The 22,910-nt window shown below is 43.7% G+C and overlaps 1 protein-coding gene across 1 annotated transcript; it reads right to left on the reverse strand.

Moving 5' to 3' along the window:
* Positions 1-3,930: 3,930 nt before the first annotated feature.
* Positions 3,931-22,484, reverse strand: LOC144606555 (cytochrome P450 2D26-like). The gene is made up of 9 exons (XM_078422810.1): positions 22,275-22,484; positions 12,513-12,681; positions 10,857-11,009; positions 9,665-9,825; positions 7,833-8,006; positions 6,969-7,110; positions 6,068-6,255; positions 5,802-5,943; positions 3,931-4,654 (listed from the first exon to the last, which is right to left on the reverse strand). The coding sequence occupies exons 1-9, from the start codon at positions 22,482-22,484 to the stop codon at positions 4,473-4,475; spliced, it is 1,521 nt and encodes a 506-aa protein (XP_078278936.1). The 3' UTR covers positions 3,931-4,472.
* Between the last annotated feature and the right edge of the window lie 426 nt (positions 22,485-22,910).

Here is a 22,910-nt window from a genome sequence, read left to right on the forward strand (position 1 = left end):
ACACAATAGTCCCCAGCAGACTGGTTGAGAAGCTGCTGGAACTGGGGCTTAGCACCCCTCTGTGTGCCTGGGTCCTGGACTATCTCACTGCCAGGCCCCAAGTGGTCAGGATGGGGGAACACACATCTAGCTCCCTCACCCTGAACATAGGATCCCCCCAGGGCTGCGTCCTTAGCCCCCTACTGTACTCCCTGTACACACATGACTGTGGGGCCAGGTTCAGCTCAAACTCCATCATCAAGTTTGCTGATGACACTGTGGTAGTGGGCCGGATCTCCAACAACGATGAGAAGGCCTACCGGGAGGAGGTGGCTGATCTGGCACTCTGGTGTCAGGACAATAGTCTCCTCTTGAATGTCACTAAAACAAAGGAGCTGATTGTGGACTTCAGAAGGGCTAAACATCCAAGGACGTACACGCCACTGGAGATAAATGGGTCTATTGTGGATAGGGCGAGCAGTTTTAAATACTTGGGAGTCCGCATCGCAGAGGATCTGACGTGGGCAACGCACATTGCCGCACTGGTGGGTAAGGCTAAACAGCGCCTTTACCACATTAGACAACTGAGGAAATTCAGAGTGTCTCTGAGGATCCTTCATTGCTTCTACTCTGGGGCTGTAGAGAGCATCCTGTCCGGCAACATTACAGTCTGGTTTGGGAACAGCTCTGCCCAGGACAGGATGGCCCTGCAAAGAGTAGTGCGTTCGGCAGAACGCACCATGGGAACTACACTCGTCCCCCTGCAGAACCTATACATCAGGAGGTGCAGATCCAGAGCAAGCAAGATCATGAGGGACCCCTGCCACCCCAGTAACGGACTGTTCCAGATGCTACGATCAGGCAAACGCCTCCGCTGTCACGCTGTGAAAACGGAGAGGATGAGACGGAGCTTCTTCCCACAGGCCATCAGGACTGTCAACTTCTATAACCCCAGAGACTAAATTTTTGTCGACACTAATAGTAACTTATTAACTTTATTTATATGCTGTAACTGTAATTCTTTTTGTGCACAACCCGCAGGCATTGCCACTTTCATTTCACTGCACATCGTGCATGTGTATGTGACAAATAAATTTGACTTGACTTGAACAGTGGGAGAGCCACCGCCGTCTACCACTGAATATCCCCGCACCGGGACGGGACAGGACAGGACTCTCCTCCCTTCCCCCCACCCCCACTCCACCAATGGCAGCCGGGAGGTGGGTTGGTACGACAACCACGGGTTGTTCCCGGGGGCGGAGGGGGGGGGGAGGGAGGGGAGGGGAGGAGAGGGAGGGAGTGGAGGGGGAGGAGAGAAGGAGGAGGGTGGTGGAGGGAAGGAGGAGTGGAGTGGAGAGGGGAGGGGGAGTGGGGGATGAGGAAGTGGGGGAGGAGAGGCATTCCTAGGGAGGAGAGGTGGGGAGGGGGGGAGAAATGGGGAGGGGGGATAAGGTCGAGGGGGGTAGGGTGGAAGGGGGTAGGGAGAGGGGGGAGAGGGTGCTGCACCAATACAGGAGTGGTTTGGGCCCAACGGATCCACTTGGTCTAGTAATTAACAGATATTTGATTAGTATTGGGGTCAAGGGTTGTGGGGAGAAGGTTGGAGAATGTGGTTGAGTGAGAAATTGCTCAGCCATGATTGAATAGCAGAATAGACTCGATGGGCCAAATGGCCTACTTTTACTCCTTTGATATATAAACTTACGAAACTGGCAGCATCACAGTACAGAATAGTTCCATCTTATCATACTCACTCACTCCAGGGGCAGGGTGGCTGTTTCCAAGTGACGGGTTTAAAGGGAGGAATAGTGGGGACATCTCAGATTGGTGCTGCACCACCAACTGAGATATCGCCATTAGGGACACTGTGTACAGTGCTCACTTTAGGTTCCAATGCACCCGTGATGTGACCCACTTCCCCACCTAAATAGAGAACCTTCTTCCACCTCCCCTGTCACCCTGACCCCAAACACACCCTGATACCAAACATATCAAAGTGTCTAGAATTAAATCGTTAAATTTGACCAATTATTCTCAATGTCATGTTAATTTGCACGTCGTGTTATTCAGGTGTGTGTTAGCCTAATGGCATAATGGTTGGTTGTAATCTTGTATTTTTTTAATAAAAATATAAAATAAAGAATGTGCAACCGTCGTGCAATTGATGATGTGGTCAGATGGCACCTCCAGCCAGAATTAATCTAATTTCAAACAGAGGTGAAGAATGTGTTCCTGGTCTTGTCTACACTGCCTGGAGGATGTGCAAAGTCCACATTTAATCTGAAATAAACATTATGGCCCCCACCTGCCAATGAACCAACACCAACAGTGACCATTATGATCTGACACAATGCAAACGAGTGACCAAACATTTTACAGCTTGTTTAGTGCTGCGGTAATTTGAAGGATAGTCATTTTTGCAGGTACAAGCATGCAACAACTTTGAGTGGAATTTTCAACTGGAATACGTCCCGATGCGGAGAATACAAATGCATCGGCAACAGGTTCAGCAACACACTTTCATGTAACGAACTCGGATACAGGAACGTGCAGACTTACTCCCGGGAGGACAAAGATACATGTAAAGTGTTGGGTTCAAGACGTGGGGTTACAGGACCCGGGTCAGACCCGCCCGCGCCCCCGGGACCAGAGACCACGGGCTGTGAAGGGAAGGACCATGTATGTAGTGGTTGATCTCATATCTGCTCCAACACTCACCGCACACAACAGCCGCGTCAGGACGTCAATGTGCGTGAGAGCGAACGGGTCAGTGGGGGCGTCTCCCAGTGAAGTTTCCTCGCCTCCCTCCCTCCCTCCAGTTAGTTTGCCGCTCGTTGTCTCCGGGGAACATGGAGTTGTGGGCTCTCCCCGAGGTGGTGCTCAGGGTGTTTGGCGGGTTCCCGGTGCTGGCCGTGTTCTGCACCGTCTTTGCCCTGGCCTTTGACTTGATGAAGAGGTGGAAGAAGTGTGGCAACTACCCTCCCGGGCCCCGGGCTCTGCCTTTCCTCGGCAACCTGCTGCAAGGTTTTTTTGCTCTGGTTTATTTTCACCCACATGTTTAGACCGTAATGTTGTATCCGTATTGTATAGATGTGGTTATGCTTTATTCTTAATTGTTAACTGTATGTTTGTGTTGTCATTTGTGAGCGGAGCACCAAGGCACATTCCTTGTATATGCATACTTGGCCAATAAACTCATTCATTCATTCATTCATTCATTCATTCAAGTAGATCTGCACAACCTGTACACGTCAGAGAGGGAGGGAGGGAGGCGAGGGGACGCCAGGAAACTTCACTGGGAGACGCCCCGCCCCACTGACCCGTTCGCTCTCACGCACATTGACGCCCTGTTGTGTGCGGTGGGTGTTGGAGCAGATACAACCACAACATGGTCCTTCCCTTCACAGCCCGTGGTCTCTGGTCCCGGGGGCGCGGGCGGGTCTGACCCGGGTCCGGTAACCCCACGTCTTAAACCCAACACTTCACATGTATCTTTGTCCTCTCGGGAGTCTTCGTCTGTACCCTACTATATCGGAGTTCGTTACATGAAAGTGTGTTGCTGAACCTGTTGCCGATGTATTTGCATTCTCTGAATCAGGACGTATTCCAGTTGAAATTTCCATTCAACGTTTTTGAAAGCTTGTACCTGCAAAAATGACGATCCTTCAAATTACCGCAGCACTAAACAAGCTGTAAAATGTTTGGTCACTCGTTTGCATTAGGAGAGAAGTGCTCTTGGGTCAGATCATTATGGTCACTGTTGTTGTTGGTTCAACACCATCAATTGGTCCACATCATCAATTGCACTACGGTTGCACATTCTTTATTTTATATTTTGATTTTTTTTAAATTACAAGATTACAACCAGCCATTGCGCCATTAGGCGACGTGCAAATTAACATGACATTGAGAATAATTGGTCAAATTTAACAATTTAATTCTAGACACTTTGATAGGTTTGGTATCAGGGTGTGTTTGAGGTCAGGGTGACAGGGGAGGTGGAAGAAGGTTCGCTATTTAGGTGGGGAAGTGGGTCACACATCAAGAGTGCACAGGAACCTAAAGTGGGCACTGTACACTGTCCCTAATGGCGATATCTGAGTTGGTGGTGCAGCACCAATCTGAGATGTCCCCACTATTCCTCCATTTGACCCCTTCACTTGGAAACAGCCCCCTGCCCCTGGAGTGAGTGAGTATGATAAGATGGAACTATTCTGTACTGTGACGCTGCCAGGTTCGTAAGTTTACATATCAAAGGAGTAAAAGTAGGCCATTTGGCCCATCGAGTCTATTCTGCCATTCAATCATGGCTGAGCAATCTTTCTCACTCAACCACATTCTCCAACCTTCTCCCCACAACCCTTGACACCCATACTAATCAAATATCTGAATTACCACCTTAAAAATACCCAATAACCTGGCTTCAGCAGCCGTCTGTGGCAATGAATTCCACAGATCCGCCAACCTCTGACTAGTTTTCCCTCTATTACATCTCATCTGGTTTTAGCACAGAGACGATAGGGGGGTGGACAGAGGGTAATTCCGTATTTAGCTTCCCTGAAGTTCGGCCGTGGTTCGTTTTCCGGGAGAAAGAAGGTGAAGTGTTGGAGCAAGGATGTGAAGAAGATGAAGAGCTCCGTCTTTGCCAGCTGCTCCCCCAAACACACACGGTGACCTGTGGGGTGAGGGCAAGAGTGGTTAGTGACCCGGGAGAGGCACTGGCAGAGTCACACTGACTGAACGGAAATGAGTACCACCACAGTCTAGAGTCCCAATGTCATCCTGCCTTAACCTACCCTGCCTAATCGCTCACAGAAGCACTGCACTCCCAACCTTTATCAATGTTAAGCAAATGCTCATTCTGCTCACTTTAAGTCAACATAAAATGTGTTCTTTCAGCACTGGGCTGACCATCAAGTATTTTAGCATTTGACTAAAATTTAGATGTTAATTAGACCAAGCGGACCCGTTGGGCCCAAACCACTCCTGTATTGGTGCAGCACCCTCTGCTTCCCCACTCCCATCTCCCCCCCCTCCACCCGATCCCCCCTGCCCACCTCCACTCTATCCCCCCTCCCCACCCCTCCCCCCATCCCCACCTCTCCCCCCTCCCCCCCTAGGGATGCCTCTCCTCCCCCACTTCCTCATCCCCCACCCCACCACCCCTCCACCTCCTTCCCTGCACCACCCTCCTCCACTGCCCCCTCCCCCCCCCCCCCACCACCCCCGGGAGCAATCCGTGGATGTCGTAGCAACCCACCTCCTGGCTGCCATTGGTGGAGCGGGGGTGGGGGGAGGGGAGGAGAGTCCTGTCCTGTCCCGGTGCGGGGATATTCAGTGGTAGACGGCGGTGGCTCTCCCACTGTTGCTCAGCTGCTGGACTCTTGGCGTCATGGGGAAGGCGCTGAGCCGGCCGGGCAGAAAAGGGGGGATGGGGGAGCCGAGGGCAGGCCCAGCGCCAGGCCCAGGTGTCCAAGCCCTGGTCAACGGGCCCCAACTGCGCAGGAGCGGACGTGTTTGTTCTGCGCATGCGCGGATGCGGTGGCCATCTTACGTAAGTACCAGATCAACGGAGACCCAACTGCGCATGCGCGGTTTTTAAAACCTTAAAATGTGAATAGCTTTAAAAATATAACACCGATTTCAATGAAATTTCTTGCATAGGACCACGGGTCAATGTTTAGTTTATAGATGAACTGAACTTTATAAATCCAGGATGAAGCTACACCGCTCCCTTCACACAGTGCAGAAGATGGAGCTGGATATCCATGATCACAGTTACCTCTTTTAATACATTCAATAATTTATAAATTCTACATTACCTGCAGAGAATGGGATGAAAGCTTCCGGCTTCACGAACATCCCGTCCGAATTCAGGAAGTGTCCCGGATTAAACTCACGTGGAGTCAACCAAACATCTTCATCATACAAGGCTGAGGTAATGTTTAGAAAGATTGTTGTTCCCTAAAAGTCATTTAAGGAGAGACAAATTAGTCAGCAACAGGACCTGAGAACAATGGGGAGTTGTTGGTCTGTGCCTCTACTGCACAGAGGGAGTCGAACATTCAAGATTAGCTCTAGATCGTACCTTGGGAATGGTGTAACCCATGACCTCGGTGTCTCTGTATGTTTCATGAGGCAGTGAAATTGGAGCAATATTTCCTAAGCGTTGGGTTTCGTGGATAACTGCGTTAGTGAATGGCATTTCCTCACGGTCTTCCAACTTCGGCTTCCTCCCATTCCCAATGACTCTATCTATCTCCTCATGGACCTGGGCTGCAGGAACAAAGCAAAAACTCGTTTTGAATTTCAGTTCACCAAAGATACTGGTGTTTTCATTGTCACTCCCTCAAAATGTCCCCAAAAGCATTCCTGGTAAAATAAATTCTGGTATTATAGTGACTATCTTAACCTATGACCTACAGCAGCCAATTTATGCAGAACAAGATCATACAAATGTCATTGGGATACAAATTTAAATAATGGGTTTTCATGAACTTAAGGTTTCAAGACCTGGTGTTGATAATTGAATCATTGCAATCAGTGATTTAGGCACAAAATGAACTGCAATACTGGAGGGCAGCACAGTAGCGCAGTGGTAGAGCTGCTGCCTCACACCGCCAGCGATCCAGGTTTGATCCTGTCTCTCCGGAGTTTGCATCTTCTCCCTGTGACCGTGTGGGTTTTCTCTGGGTGCTTCGGTTTCCTCCCACATTTCAAAGATGTGCAGCTTTGATTGGCTTCTGTAAAATTGCCCCAAGTGTATAGGATGCGAAAGTGGGATGACATGCAACTTGTGTGAACAGGTGATCGATGGTCAGTGGAGACTCGGTGGACTGAAGGGCCTGTTATCTTTGAACTCTAGGCTATTTGCAGATACCTTTCCTAATACCCCTCTTCCTCTTTTAAAACTTTTGCACACCTCCTTCATATCTTGCATCAACACAAGAGCATCCCTGATAAAGTGGCAGAGACATAGTTACACTTACACTGTACATCAGGATGGAGCACCATGAAGAGCAAGGCCCAGTTTAGGGTGGTGGAGGTGGTCTCTGTACCTGCAGCAAAAAGGCTCCATAATGTCCCAACCATCTTGGACTCCAGAAAACTTGTGTTGGGGATGTGTTTCGTCTATGATGCAAATAAGAGAACCATTGTTAAGGTGTAGAATCAAAGGTAGATCATCAGAAGGGTGCTAAAGTCAGTCATCTTGCGTTAAAAGTGCCTTGAAATGGTATAATGCACTCGTAAGATGACAATTGAATATGAACATCCAATTCTGGCCAGAACACTCGGGGAAGATGTGAAAGTCCTGGGAAAAAAATCCTATGGGGCTTCAGCCACAAGATTAGACAACTCAGATCTTGAGGCAATTTGAGAGGAGACTTGAAGAAGGTCCTTGGGATCAGGATTAGTTAATACTGGGTACTGGGAGGGAAGGGAATCAGGCCACAGCAGAGAGAAATGGATGCATTATGGACCAAATGCATGGAAATTGGACCAGAAGAGATTGTACAATTGGCAACGTGGACTGTTTCTCTGCTATAAACTCCACGATGAATCTCTGAAAGTGAACATGCAAATAGACAAAGTAATTCAGAAGGTAAAGACATAGAAAGAGTATTTGAGTACAACGAGAGATGTTTTGCTTCATTATATAGGGCGCAGGTGAGACTGCACCTGGGATATTGTTTCTGGCCTCACAATCTAAGGAAGTACAGGTAAACACTACCTAGTGTAGGGCACTGCAATTACCGTCCCTTCACCACCAAGGAGGCAGCGACATGGGAAAGCATGGGAAACACAACCACATAAAGCACTGTGCCTAGAATACCCCAGTAATCATCACCTACCTTCTCCTGTTGTGTAAAGAAAGCATCAATGAAGTCCCTGGGATCATCTGGATCCCATGATTCTTTGTGTCTTGTGACTATTGTTTGTAAAAATTGAGTGATTTTATTTTGATTTTCAAATATTTTCTGTTGTGGGCCCGGGAGGTGTCGAATAAAGGGAAAGGCATTCATCACCTGAAACAAAGACAGGATTTGAAATTAAATACATTTATCTCAATCCTCTGAGATTTCCTAAAATAATGAACAAAAAGGTAGTTTTCACTGTCATGCAGTGAGGGAGGATGTAACGGAAGGTGTGGGTTTATTATAGTCAGTTCTGCCGCATGGGACAGGCCGTGCCCTGTGGTGTCATCTATGCCCGGCCGTCACTGGTGGCTGTGGGATGTCCCGGTGAGTCGCTGCCTTTCTTTAACCAAAAATAATTTAATCAATTATTTACAATAATATTTACAGTATGAAATAAATCAAAACAAAACCCACGACAAATCTTTGGAATAAACTGCTATACAACTATATCGACATCCTTATTGAGGATACATTCCACCCCTCGCGGTGCCCAGCGGTCCCGGAAATCCCCCGGCGTGCCCGTGGACGGCGTGTAGTCCCTTTCTAAAACCACCGGGGTGCGGACGTAACCCCGGACAAGGGGCAGGCAGCCGGCTCGGGCAGAGCCCTCTTTCGCCTGGAGCCGTGACTGCCTTGGACAGTCTCGTCCGGGTGGTAATAACGAATCAAATCGGTTTCTATACCCTGGAGGGAACGTTGAACAAGGAAAGTTGGGAGCAGTGTCCAGTCTCAAGAGGTTTCACCAAAACTGTTCAAGACACCCGGGAGAATCGAGTGGCCGGTGGGTTGGATGTGCAGCGATGTCTCAATGTGGGAAGCCTCCCTTACATTCTCTATGTCCATGTGTGGACAGGTTGTCCGGCAGCAGGGCCGGTCCAAACATGATCCAAGACAGAGCCTATGTTGGCAGCTGCCATTGCCAGTGACGGAGCCCCTCACTCCGGCAGAGGTGCTACTGAACTAAGGTAATCGAGTCACCAAATATTGAGACAGATGGTGCGCCTTTAAAATCAAACACAACTTGAGACCCTGCATCAGGACTCGGTCAAAGAGCCCTCCTTCACTCTCTATAGCTCAGACGTCCAGTTGTCCCACTTCAATTACTAGGGTGAATGTCTAATTGATCTGTTGTATTTCAGATCCCAATATCATTATATATTTGCTTGTCACAAGGGTTGTCAGAATGACTACAATGCATTTGTGACCATCTTAACAATTTTGTACGGTCATGCACTTTGGTAGAAGGTTTAAAGGTTTAGACTAATTTCTTAATAAAGAAAGGATTCAGAAATGGGAAGTGCGAAGGAACTTGGGCATGCCGGTGCAGGATTCCCAAAAGGTTAATTTGCAGATTGAGTTAGTGGTAAGGAAGGCAAATGCAATTTTAGCATTCATTTTGAGAGGACTAGAATATAAAAGCAAGGATGGAAAGCCAAGTCAGGCACTGGTCAGACCTCATTTGGAATATTGTGTGCAGTTTTGGGCCCCATATCTGAAGAAGGACCTGCTGGCTTCCATAGATTTCGACTTCCTTTCAAACATATTCCAATCTTCTGGACTCCATATCAATCTCAACAACTTCACATAACTTGCATCCTCTGTTTATATCAGAACTGTCCAGTTCTGCCACAAGTTACCTATCTATAATATTTACTCAGTTATTTTCTCTCTACTACCACCAGCTGGAATACATTTGAGACTGATCTATCGGCAGAGCACTACATTGCCCACAAGTGGTACATTGTCAAATGAACAACTTGCCTTACCTGGCCCCAAAATCCACCTTCCAATACAAAGCTTTCTTCAAGTATGTGCAAAAATCCAAGGAACCATTCGTCATGATACTCAAAACGATCTCCAAAGATAATCGAACAGATAATATTTGAGTTTGCATAAGTTAACGGGATGCGAGGATCAAAAGGGCTACCTGAATGGATGTGTGGAGCAAAAGGGTGGTAATAAATTAGACTTTTTTCCAAAGTTAAGATCATACAAACAATAGAAATTGTGAAGAAATAGACTGCAGTGAATTGTGAAATTAACTGCAGGAAAGAAATCTAATGGGATGTTGACTTTCATTGCGAGAGGATTTGTGTTTAGGAGCAAGCAGGTCCCACTGCCTTGGTGAGGGCTCTGGTGAGACCACACCTGGTGTATTGTGTGCAGTTACAAGGTCTCCTAATTTGAGGAAGGACATTCTTACTATTGAGGGAGTGCAGCGTAGGTTCACCAGGTTAATTCCAGGGATGGCGGGACTGACATATGATGAAAGAATGCGTCGACTGGGCTTGTATTCACTGGAATTTAGAAGGATGAGTGGGGATCGTGTAGAAACATAAAATTCTTAAGTGATTGGACAGGCTAGATGCAGGAAAAATGGCTCCTGTGTTGGGGGAGTCCAGAACCAGGGGTCACAGTTTAAGAATAAAGGGTAGGCCATTTAGGACTGAGATGAGGAAAATCTTTTTCACCCAGAGTTGTGAATAGAAACATAGAAACATAGAAAATAGGTGCAGGAGTAGGCCATTCGGCCCATCGAGCCTGCACCGCCATTCAATATGATCATGGCTGATCATCCAGCTCAGTAACCCGTACCTGCCTTCTCTCCATACCCTATGATCCCTTTAGCAAAAAGGGCCACATCTAACTCCCTCTTAAATATAGCCAATGAACTGGCCTCAACTACCTTTTGTGGCAGAGAATCTGTGGAATTCTCTGCCACAATACGCCAATTTACTGGATGTTTTCAAGAGAGCGTTAGATTTAGCTCTGAGGGCTAACAGAATCAAGGGATATGGGGGAAAGTAGGAACGGGGTACGGATTTTGGATGATCAGCCATGATCACATTGATGATGATAGCTCAAAGGGCCAAATGGCTTACCCCTGCACCTATTTTCTACGTTACTAAGTAGTGCAACAATAAAAATAAGGCAATGGCTTCCACAGGATTAACTCACCTTGTTCACCTTCAAATGCCTGGTTTAAAAATCCAGCCTCTTCCACAATTCGCAATTCAAGAGACTTCTTTCCGAGCCCAAAATTTTTCAGCGTCAAAAGTGCAAATTTTCTCTGCGCTTTCCACCAGTCACCATACTTTGCTAGAACAATACCTGCATGGAGGTAGCAGGAATATAGTTACATTCATAGACAGACACACAATGCTGGAGCATCTCAGTGGGTCAGGCAGCATCCCTACAGAACATGAGAATGTTGTTTCATTCATGTTGGTTTCAGCCCGTCCGTAGAATCGAGCCCGTGGAAATTGGAGGAATAATGCCGGCCCTCTTTGTGGTGGCGGTTAGTCACAGTATTCCTACAATCCTCTTTCTCATTGCATATAATTGTGTTAATATTCTGCTCCATGAGACAGGATTAAGCAATCTATAGGATTTTCAGTGACAAAAAGATTTGAAAAAATGTGGATAGGAATGTGGCACTGATCAACCTGCTGGGTCCCAAAGGGTGTGCATTGGCAATTCCACCTCAAAATCACCCCTGGACCTGAGATGTAGCCTAGGCTGCTCTGTAAGGTAGGGGAGATAATTGCTGGCCCCCTGACAAAGATTTTTAAATCTTTACAGTCCATACAAGAGGTGACATATGACTGGGTGACAGCAAATATGGTTTCTTTATTCCAAAGTATTAAGCCAAGTAATTACAGCCAGTGAGTCTCACAGCAGTGGTAGAGAAGTTATTGGGGGAAAAACTATGAGGGACAGGATTAATTTAGTTTAGTTTATAGTCACGTCTCACAAGATACAGTGAAAAACTTTTGTTGCGTACTAACCAGTCAGCGGAAAGACAATACATCGGCAACCAATGTTGTAAACTATTATCCCAGACTAATGTTGTAAACTATTATTGGGAGCACTGGCTATAAGATGTCCCAGGACTTAGTTGACCTGGGAGATGGAGTCAGGACGACAATAGGGAAATTTAGGCCGGATCTCCATTGGCTGCACCTCATCCATTCAACGGAATTTAGAAGAATGAGAGGGGATCTTATAGAAACATATAAAATTCTTAAGTGGCTGTAAAAATGTTCCCAATGGTGGAGGAGTACAGAACCAGGGGTCACAGGTAAAAAATAAGGGGTAGGCCATTTACGACTGATATGAGGAAAAACCTTTTCACCCAGAGAGTTGTGAATCGGTGGAATTGTCTGCCACAGAAAGCAATGGCTGTTTTCAAGAGTGAGTTAGATTTAGCTGTTCGGGCTAACGGAATCATGGGATATGGGGAAAAAGCGGGAACGGGGTACTGATTTTGGATGATGAGCCGTGATCATATTGAATGACGGTGCTGGCTCGAAGGGCCTAATGGCCTACTCCTGCACCTATTTTACATGTTTCTATCCAGTGGACCTGCATTCCAAGTATCAGGCTTATCCAGGGTTCCCCATCAGCATTCCCCATCCACCACCATGCAAGTAATGTTTCCCCTTCCCATGGAGGCTGCACCTGTCCTCTCAAGGTGCTCTGGCAGGCGTTTCCCGGGGCACTCAGATGGCGAGGTTGAGGATGCATTTATCATGCCGACAGTTGAATCTGACAATTCCTGGTCCCTCTGAGCCTGGTGCCCAGCACTGTCTCTGGAGCCCACTTCACACTCACCTTCTCCAAACCGCTTAAAGAACTTTTCATATATTGGGAAATCCGGCCGGTCCGCAAAATCTTCAGATTTCTTCACCAGCGCCTCTTTCAGGGCCTTGTAGCCGCTCAACACCACCACGTTTGTCCACCCAAAGTCTAAGCTCATCACATCGTCGTACTTCTTCCGCAGCTTAAAGTGGAGGAGACGGGAGAAAGCACGAGTCTGTCGTTGTAACTCGCTCACGGAGGCCAAATGAATCATTGAACAAAGACAGAACAGTCGCAAAGTTCTCACTAGTGCACTAGTTTATTCTGTGTCCATGCTGCCATTAGCGCTGGGATCCCAGGAGCAATGGGGTGAATTACTCGTGCTATTGCTTCCCCGGCTGTTATACTTACTTATCCAGTCACGGATGGACAGATGCCGAGCCGCCCCACAAAAGCCTGGCTACACAGCTGAAACACGGGGAGCATACAAGGGATAAACGCAATTGCAGGCCACAATGCGACCTCATTGCTGATAGATACCCTTCTGTATTAATCATCGTTTCGACACTGATTTCATCTGGGGACTTCTCCACTCCCTCATCTGAGACAGAGTAACAAACATTTTGAACAGAATCCAACGTGGTGGAATAACTCAGTGGGGCGGGCAGCATCTGAGGAGGGAGTCGACAGGTGACGTTTCTGGTCGGGACCCTTCTTCAGACTGATTGTAGTGGGGTGGTGGTAGGGGGGGGGAGAAAGCAGGATAAGAGGTGAAAGGGTGTCAGCCAGGCAAGTGAGAGGTGGATACAGGTGAAGGGACCCTGATTGTAGTGGGGTGGTGGTTGGGGAGAAAGATGGATAAGAGGTGAAAGGGTGTCAAAGCCAGGGGGGGCGTGTCCAATGCTTGGCTGAGTAGACATAACTTTTCAGCACTCCCGAAAACAAAGCCCTAAACTGCTTAAAAAAGACGAACTAAAGGAATCAAGTACTTTAAATTAAATCAGAAAGTATACAGAACGTACGGATGCCTTCCAAGAAAGTAAAAGGAGGAGTACAACTGCCACAGAAGCAAGCAAAGGAATCAAGAAAAAAAATCGAAGGTAGGCCCACAGCTCTGATGGAGCAGGGGACTAGATTTGGTGACCCCTCGGCAGGCGGTGAGTCTGGGGAGGGCTCCGGTATGAAGCTGGAGTCTACTACTCCCAGCAAGCGCTCTTTGACTCGGGTCAAAATACGAGGGAGTCGCCGTGAGTTACCAAAAAGGCCCACTGTTTGCCGAGAGGCTGCTGATGTTGTGTCTGGAGTTTCGGACTCGAGTGACGATGAGGTAACGGGAGACTCCACTAGCAGTGGAAGTGGAAATGAGGAAGATGAAGAAAAGCAAGAAGATACAGAGACTAATATGAAAACGATGCTTCAAGAAATTATTAACAGGCTTAAGAAAATTGAAGGAGATAACAAATTAATGAGGAGAGATAACAAGAAATTTCGTAAGACTTTGAAAAAAATGGAGGAGAAATTTCAAACAGTGACAAATAAAGTGGATAATATGCAAATGGAAAATGAAATGTTAAAATCTAGAGTGGAAAAAAATGAAGACAGTATTACTGCAGCAGCAATTGAAAGCAAAAAGACGGCGGAGAAGTTGGATGCCTTGGAAAACTATAGCAGGAGAAATAATGTTAAAATTGTTGGTTTGCCAGAGGGAGTGGAGGGGGAAGACCCAATTAACTTTTTTCAAGATTGGATAGTGACCACTCTGGGAATAGATAAACAAGGTCGGATGGAAATAGAAAGAGCACATAGGGCTCTAAGACCGAAACCCTCGGCTAATCAAAAGCCAAGATCTGTGTTGATTAAATTTTTAAGGTACCAAGATCGAGAATTGGTTTTCAAAACAGTCGGGAATAATATAAGAGAGGGAAAACCAATAGAACATGAAGGCACTAAAATAATCTTTTACCCAGACATCAGTAATGCCTTGTTGAGCAGAAAAAAAGAATTTAATAAGGCCAAAAATATTCTATGGAAGAAAGGCTATAAGTTTACTTTACTGCATCCGGCTACTTTGAAGATTATGATCAACACTGGAGAAAATAAATGTTTTAAAGACTTTGTCAAAGCAGAAGAGTATGCGGAAGAATTACTATCGAGAAATGCTTAAGAAGATTCATGAATGATTGATTATTAATAATATCTGTATACTATGGAGGGGATTAACTGTATTAAGGATTGTTAATTTTTAGAAGTACTTGATATATCGTGGGGGTTGGAGAATGTGGATGCTCCACCATAATCATGGGCACAAGTGTGGTGCGGACCACACCTCGTATAATAGAGGGGGGTAATGTTGCTAATCTATTTATTAACAACATTAGAGGGAGGGTCTATTTCTCTATCTTTCTTATTTCTTTTCTGTTTTTATACCTGGACTATGGAGGGGAGCACAATGAAATATGGCACAATGTAAATACCGGAAGAGGTATCAAGGTAAGGAAAAAGGAAAAAAAAAAAGGAAAAGGAAAAAAAAAAAAAAGGAATGAATGGATAACACATTAAATTTTTAAAGCTATAATGTGAATGGGTTAAATGGACTGATAAAAAGGAAGAGAATTTTAACACAGATGAAAAAATTGGAAGTAGATATAGCTTTCTTGCAAGAAACACATCTAACGGAAAAAGAGCATCAAAAGTTAAAGAGAGATTGGGTAGGAAGTATGGTCGCATCTTCTTTTAACTCAAAAGCAAGAGGGGTTGCTATCCTATTTAAGAAAACGCTACCAATTAAGATACAAAAAATTGTAAGTGACCCAGTAGGTAGATTTGTTATGGTACATTGTCAAATTTTCTCAGAATTGTGGACCTTAATGAATATATATGCACCAAATATAGATGATGAGAAGTTTGTGCAGGGTACCTTTTTAAATCTGGCGGAAGCACATGAAAATATATTGATAGGGGGAGATTTCAATTTTTGTTTAGATCCAGTAATGGATAGATCATCAAGGACAATGACAAGGACAAGAGCAGCGAAGACAACCTTGAATTTGAGGACTGGAGGAGACTCACTGTGATGGATGTTTCTTTGATGGATGTTTCTTTTTTTGTGTGTTTTTGGGGTTGGGTGGTTTGAGTGCCTGTTTGATGCTTTTATTGTTGGACTGTGTTTTTGGGGGTTTTGGGGTTGTGTAATTTGAATGCCTGTTTAGCGCTTTTATTGTTGGACTGTGTTTTTGGGGGTTTTGGGGTTGTGTGATTTGAATGCCTATTTAATGCTTTTATTGTTGGACTGTGTTTTGGGGGTTTTTGGGATTGGGTAATTTGGGTGCCTGTTTAGTGCTTTTATTGTTGGACTGTGTTTTTGGGGGTTTTTTGGGGGTGTAATTTTGATGCTTATTTAATGCTTTTGTTGTTGGACTGTGGGTGATTGAATTAACATTTTGTTCAAGATGGCCGCGCCGTTGTGTTTGGCTGCCTGCCACTGTATGTTTCTTTTTTTTTTCCTAGTCAGATGTGCAGCACTTTGGTCAACGTGGGTTGTTTTTAAATGTGCTATACAAATAAATTGACTTGACTTGACTTAATGGAAAATTTAAATTTAATAGATGTTTGGAGGAAAAGCCATCCCAGGGAAAGAGACTACTCCTTTTATTCCAATAGACATGATACATATTCTAGAATAGATCTATTTTTGATTTCAGCTCAATTAAGAGGTAGAATAATACAAATAGATTACAAAGCTAGATTGTTATCGGATCACTCGCCATTATTAATGAAAATTACGATGCCAGATAAAGAATAGTCAGTCTATAGATGGAGACTCAACTCTTTACTATTGAAAAGGCAAGACTTTTGTGATTTTATTCGAGGACAAATTGAATTATTTTTGGAAACAAATTTAAATTCAGTTGATGATAAATTTATTGTATGGGATGCAATGAAGGCTTATTTGAGAGGCCAAATTATAAGCTACTCATCTAAGATAAAGAAAGACTATAGGAAGGAATCTGAAAGATTAGAAAAAGAAATCACCGTATTAGAAAAAGACTTACAGAAAACTTCTTCAGATACGAAAAAAACACAACTTGCAAATTAAAAATTTCAATACAATACTTTACATACTTATAGAACAGAAAAACTAATATTACGAACTAACCAAAGATATTATGAATTAGGAGAAAGAGCGCACAAGGTATTGGCATGGCAACTGAAAGAAGAACAAATATCAAGAACAATACATTTAATTAGAACAGATCAAAACATTATTACTTATAAACCTAGAGAAATCAATGAGGTATTTAAGCAATTCTACACTAATCTGTACCATTCTGAATCTGAAAAGGATGAAATTAAGATAAATAATTTTTTATCCAAGATACAATTACCAACAATCTCTAATGAGGAGCAGATGGGACTAAATGCCTCCTTTACTTTGAGAGAGGTGGAGGAAGTATTATATTCTTTACCAAGTAATAAATCTCCAGGGGAAGATGGTTTCCCACCTGAGTTCTATAAAAAATTTAAAGATTTGTTGTTACCAGTATTTATGGAAGTGATACATCAAGCGGAAAAAACTTCTACATTACCAGAATCCTTCTCACTGGCAATTATAACCGTAATTCAAAAAAAAGGGAAAGACCCTTTAAATGCATCTTCTTATAGACCAATATCATTGTTGAATGCAGATTATAAAATAGTTGCTAAACTTTTGGCAAGGAGATTGGCAGAATATTTACCGAAGCTGGTTAAAGAGGACCAAACTGGATTTGTCAAAAAAAAGAAAAATATCTGATAATGTAGCAAGATTTATAAGTATTTTACATTTAGCACAGAAAAGAAAGGAATTGAGCGTAGCAGTTGCTTTAGATGCTGAAAAGGCGTTTGACAGGTTAGAATGGGATTTTTTATTTAAAGTATTAGAGAAGTACGGATTGGGAAATGGTTTCATTAACTGGGTAAAAGCTCTTTATAAACAACCTAAAGCCAAAGTGGTGACAAATGGCCAATCTTCTCAATCATTTAATTTGGAAAGATCTAGTAGACAGGGATGTCCCTTGTCACCGGCTTTATTTGTATTGGCCATTGAACCTCTGGCAGAGCTAATAAGATCAGATTTAGACATTGAAGGATTTAAAGTTAATCAGGAAAATCACAAAATTACTTTATTTGCAGATGATGTTTTAATTTGTCTTACTAGACCATTGGAATCCTTAAGAAAATTATATTTCAGACTGGAAGAATATGGGAAAGTATCAGGATATAAAATTAATAAAGATAAAACTGAAATAATGCCTCTTTCTGAAGGTAATTATGATCAATGTAAAAGAGAAAGTCAGTTTAAATGGCAAAAAGAAGGCATGAAGTACTTAGGGGTTAAAGTAGATAATAAGTTAAATAATCTGTATAAACTAAATTATAAACCACTAATTAAAAAAATTGAGGAGGACTTGAAGAAATGGATGAATCTTCCAATTACATTGCTAGGGAGAGTGAACTGTATTAAGATGAATATTTTTCCGAGATTACAGTATTTATTCCAAACACTGCCTATACCTTTACCAAATAATTGTTTTCAAGAATTGAATAAAATTGTGAGAAATTTTCTTTGGAAAGGTAAAATGCCAAGAGTGTCTATGGAAAAATTAACATGGAAATTTGAATTAGGTGGACTGCAATTACCAAATTTTAAAAATTACTATCTGGCAGCACAAATGAGTTTTATTTCATCCTTTTATCAAGAGGGTGGAAAAACAGCATGGGTTAAAATTGAAATGGATAAAATAAAAGAACTATGCCCAGAAGAATTTATCTATAAATGGGAAGCAAAGCTATTAGTTAAGGATCAAGAGTCACCTTTGCTAAAACATTTAATTAATATATTGTTGAAAACAGTTAAAGCTAATGATAAAAGATTTTTTCTAACAGCTAAAACTCCATTAGTAAAAAATAGATTACTGCCGTTTGCTTGGAATAATCAGATATTACAAGTCTGGGAACAGAAGGGTATTGCTACGAAGGAAATAATTTTTTGACATTTTCTCAATTGAGAAACAAATATCAAATTCCAGGGAATAGTATTTTTTTCTATTATCAATTACAATCTTTTTTAAGGGAAAAGTTAGGTAATTCAATGTTTTTATTTCAAATTAAAGGAATTGAATCCCTGATTCAGGGCAAGGGAACTAAAAAATTTATATCTTCAATGTATAAATTGTTACAAAAATCTAGTCCAAAGACAGGAATTCAAAAATCAAGACAAAGATGGGAAACAGATCTGAATATTAGCATTGATGAACCAAGTTGGGAAAGATTGTGTTTAGAAAGTATGAAAAATACTATTAATGTGAGATATAGTTTAGTACAATACAATTTTTTACATCAACTATATTTAACTGCGAAAAAATTAAACAATTTAAATCCAAATTTACCTGAAATTTGTTTTAGATGCAACCAGGATGTGGGTACTTTTTTACATTCCACATGGGCATGTCCTAAGGTAACTCCTTTTTGGAAAGACCTAAAAAACTTTTTGGAACAATTGATGAATAAGACCATACCATTGGATTCAAGGTTGTTTTTATTGGGAGATACTAAAGGAATATTACCAAGATTAATTTTAGATAAATATCAGGAAAGATTTCTCAAAATAGCAATAGCAATAGCAAAAAAATGTGTGGCGGTCACTTGGAAAGATCACAATGAAATAAGAATTGCAAGATGGTATGCAGAAATGCATAGTTGTATCCCATTAGAAAAAGCTACTTATAATCTGAGAAATAAATATGATTTATTTTTGAAACTTTGGAACCCATTCACTTTAAAACTAGGATTAAGAATTGGAAATATTTAATTTTAGGATTGTTTTGATACCCCTAAAAATAATTTAATAAGAAATTAGCCGGAAGTGTTTCCTTCTTGTCTCCAGGTTTCCTTCTTTCTTCTTTTTTTCTTTCTTTCCTTTTTTTAATTTTTCTTTCTTTATCTTTCTTCTTCTCCTTTTTCCTATTTTTCTAACTGGGGGGTGGGGGGAGGGGGTTGTGGGTGGGGAGATATTACAGAACAATACAGGTATAATCGAATTTAAAATGTATAATCGAATTTATAATGTAGGTACCATCGCGTACTATGAGTTCATACATGTATTTGTTTTGTTAAAATTTAAATTAAATTAATTTAAAAAAAAGCCAGGCAAGTGATAGGTGGATACAAGTGAAGGGGGTTGATTTGCTGATGAATAGTAAATGACAAAAGTTAGCAATGGAAAGGATCTATTCCACTTTCTCACCCCCCCCCCCTCCCTCCCCACCCACACACCCAAATCCCTCCATCTGCTTTTACTTCACTTGACACCCTTTTGTTTCTTTCTCATATCTAGCTTTGTCATTTACTCCACCCATCTGACCCGCTGAGTTACTCCAGCACTTTGTGCTTTGGTCCAGTTTCCAACATCTGCAGTTCCTTGTGTTTCCGTGTCATACAGTACAGGCTGGGTATTTCGAGTTCCCTTTGCACCACCTCAAGAAAGCTGAAACTGCCAAAAGACAATTTCTTGAAATTAACGTGGAGTCAGGTAGAGGTTTATACCAGACCTAGAGATTAAAGCTCGTGAGTAATGGGATGTTGCCATCCATGCAGTAAAATGGTCCAGATTAAAGTGAAGAGCTTCAGAAAGTGTAAATACAGCTTCGTTTAGTTTAGAGACACAGCATGGAAACGTGCCCTCCTATTCATGCCGACCGTTCACACTAATTCTATGTGATTCCACTTTCTCTCAACTACACACGATACACTAGGGGCAATTTACAGAGTCCAATTATCCTGCAAAACTGCAAGTCATCGGAGTGTGGGAGGAAACTGGAACACCCGGAGGAAACCAACGCCGTGGTTGGGAGTCTGCGCCACCTCAAACTTGTTATGTTTAACATGCAAGCGAATAATGCAACAACATGATTGTCACAGTTTCACAGCCCACCGTTCATTTATCAGGATGCAATTGGATCATCATCTCCATGGCACTATTAAAGCTACTTTTGAGGAACTCTATCAATGCCCGAATTTAAGTTTTCTTTTGTTGGCGATATTACAGGGCAGAAACACTGACAAAGCACTGGTTAAACGGGGTTGCACACCATTTCACTGAACAGTTGTGATTTTCTTTCATTAATGTTCATGAATGAAACCTCATGCAAATTTAAAAATCACCACAATTATCTCCGTACAATAACGAAGTAATGTTAACACCCAAGGTTTGGAATTCTAAGTGAAGCCTTTGTATTGCACAATAAATCCTGTTATCTTAAACCAAACATACAAGACGAACAAGTTGGACCACTCCGTTGAAATCGCCTATAGTACGCAAAGGGAACTCGAAATACCCAGCCTGAAACACGTGACACGGAAACACAAGGAACTGCAGATGTTGGAAACTGGACCAAAGCACAAAGTGCTGGAGTAACTCAGGCCGCCATTTTAGTAGGCAAACCCCGCAGTTCGCTCTGCCTCTCGTAGTGTAATCAGTGTTGTGGGGGATCAGTATGTGTGATGAAACCAATAAAATGCAGAATATATCTCATCTATCAACTCACATTTTGTTGTTATTTTTATTTTTACATGTTTTCCCCTTGCTTAATTTCTCTGAATTTATTATTTCTAACTTTCCGCCCTTTTCCCCTCCCATCCTTCCTCCCCAGCCCCCTCTGTTGTGCAGTTTCCACTGTATTGCTCGAACACACACGCTGCACAAATTTAACTTATTATATAGGAGACGGAATGGGTGACGTTTCAGGTCGAGACCCTTCTTCAGTTTGAAGAAGGGTCTCGACCCGAAACGTCACCCATTCCCTCTCTCCTGAGATGCTGCCTGACCTGCTGAGTTACTCCAGCATTTTCTGATACCTTCGATTTGTACCAGCATCTGCAGTTATTTTCCTACACTATATATATATACACATATATATACACATATATGTATATATACGTGTGTGTGTGTGTGTGTGTGTGTGTGTGTGAGAGAGAGAGGCAAGATAGAGATAAATAGATCTCTGTTAATGTGCAGAAATCGCTGCAGACCGAGTCGATGTTTCCGCGCCGTCTCTCTAAACTGGATTAAACTCGTGGCTGACTCCTCCGAGAACCCCAAACACACTGGTCTTAAATGACACAAATCTGCCAGCAACCCCCACCCCCAAATGGGAGACGGAGGAAGGAATAGACGGCCAGGGTAACTAAAGGAATAGAAATAGAGTGAGAATGTTTCCACCCAACGATGCCGTTCGACCCGCGGTCTCCGTCCAGCTGATTGATCGCTGAGCGAGAAGATTGGTTCGCAGGTGGAGAGCAAATCCACAACCGTTTCCCTCCCGAGGCGCTGCCTGGTCTGCTGAGTATTTTCAGCAGCGATGTAGGTGAACGAGGAGCTGCCGATGCTGGGGTCTTGAGCAAAACACGAAGTGTGGAGTCACTCAGCGGGGCAGGCAGCACCGAAGATAGACACGAAATGCTGGAGTAACTCAGTGGGACATGTTCCTGTTGCTCACATCCCCTCGAAACCCGGGGGTAGAAAGAAAGCTAAAAACGCGTGTACTCGAGAAATGCGAAACTGGAGGTAAAAAAAAGAATGGGAATAAAGGAGACACGATTAATAGGATGTAAACGGGGGTATTCAGGCCACTGGGCAATGGCAGAGACACACCAAGGGTTAAAGATGGATGGGCCCGGGTGTGCGGTCACTTCCTTCCCACTGTCTCTCTCTCTCTCCCTCCCCTCTCTCTTTCTCTCTCTCCTCGCTGTCTTTACCTTTGCGAATGAGAGGTGCGGGTTATTCAGATCCACTTGCAGCAGGTTGCCGAGGAAAGGCAGAGCCCGGGGCCCGGGAGGGTAGTTGCCACACTTCTTCCACCTCTTCTTCAAGTCAAAGGCCAGGGCAAAGATGGTGCAGAACACGGCCAGCACCGGGAACACGCCAAACACCCTGAGCACCACCTCGGGGAGAGCCCACAACTCCATGTTCCCCGGAGACAACGAGCGGCAAACAAACTGGAGGGAGGGAGGCGAGGGGATTTCACTGGGAGTCACTGACCCCTTCGCTCTCACGCACAACCATTCGTGGTCCTTACTCTTAACAATTCCTCCTTCGACTCCTCCCACTTCCAAGGCGTAACCATGGGCAGTCATATTGTCCCCAGCTATGTCCGCCTCTTTGTAGGGCACTTGCACAATCCCTGTTCCAGACATACACTGAACGTTTGTGGTCGGTGTTGGAGCAGATATGAAATCAACCACAACTTGCTCCATCCGTACAGAGCCCGTGGTCTGGTTGCCTGGGTCTGGTGTCCCAAGGGCACGGGTGGGTCTGACCAGGGTCTGGTAGTCTTTTGTAGTCACAGCATGAAAATGGGGTCTTCTGCCCAAGTCGTCCATTGCGACTGTTGT

Source organism: Rhinoraja longicauda, chromosome 26, assembly GCF_053455715.1.
Source record: "Rhinoraja longicauda isolate Sanriku21f chromosome 26, sRhiLon1.1, whole genome shotgun sequence".
Classification (NCBI taxonomy): domain Eukaryota; kingdom Metazoa; phylum Chordata; class Chondrichthyes; order Rajiformes; family Arhynchobatidae; genus Rhinoraja; species Rhinoraja longicauda.

What these genes read in the sequence shown, in the direction of transcription:
- LOC144606555 (XM_078422810.1), bottom strand. Translation starts at nt 22,484, where the DNA reads ATGGAGTTGTGGGCTCTCCCCGAGGTGGTGCTCAGGGTGTTTGGCGTG. An exon ending in TCTTTACACAACAGGAGAAG is followed by an intron (nt 7,111 to 7,832) that starts GTAGGTGATGAT and finishes TTTGCATCATAG; the next exon opens with ACGAAACACATCCCCAACAC. An exon ending in TTTCATCCCATTCTCTGCAG is followed by an intron (nt 4,655 to 5,801) that starts GTAATGTAGAAT and finishes CTCACCCCACAG; the next exon opens with GTCACCGTGTGTGTTTGGGG.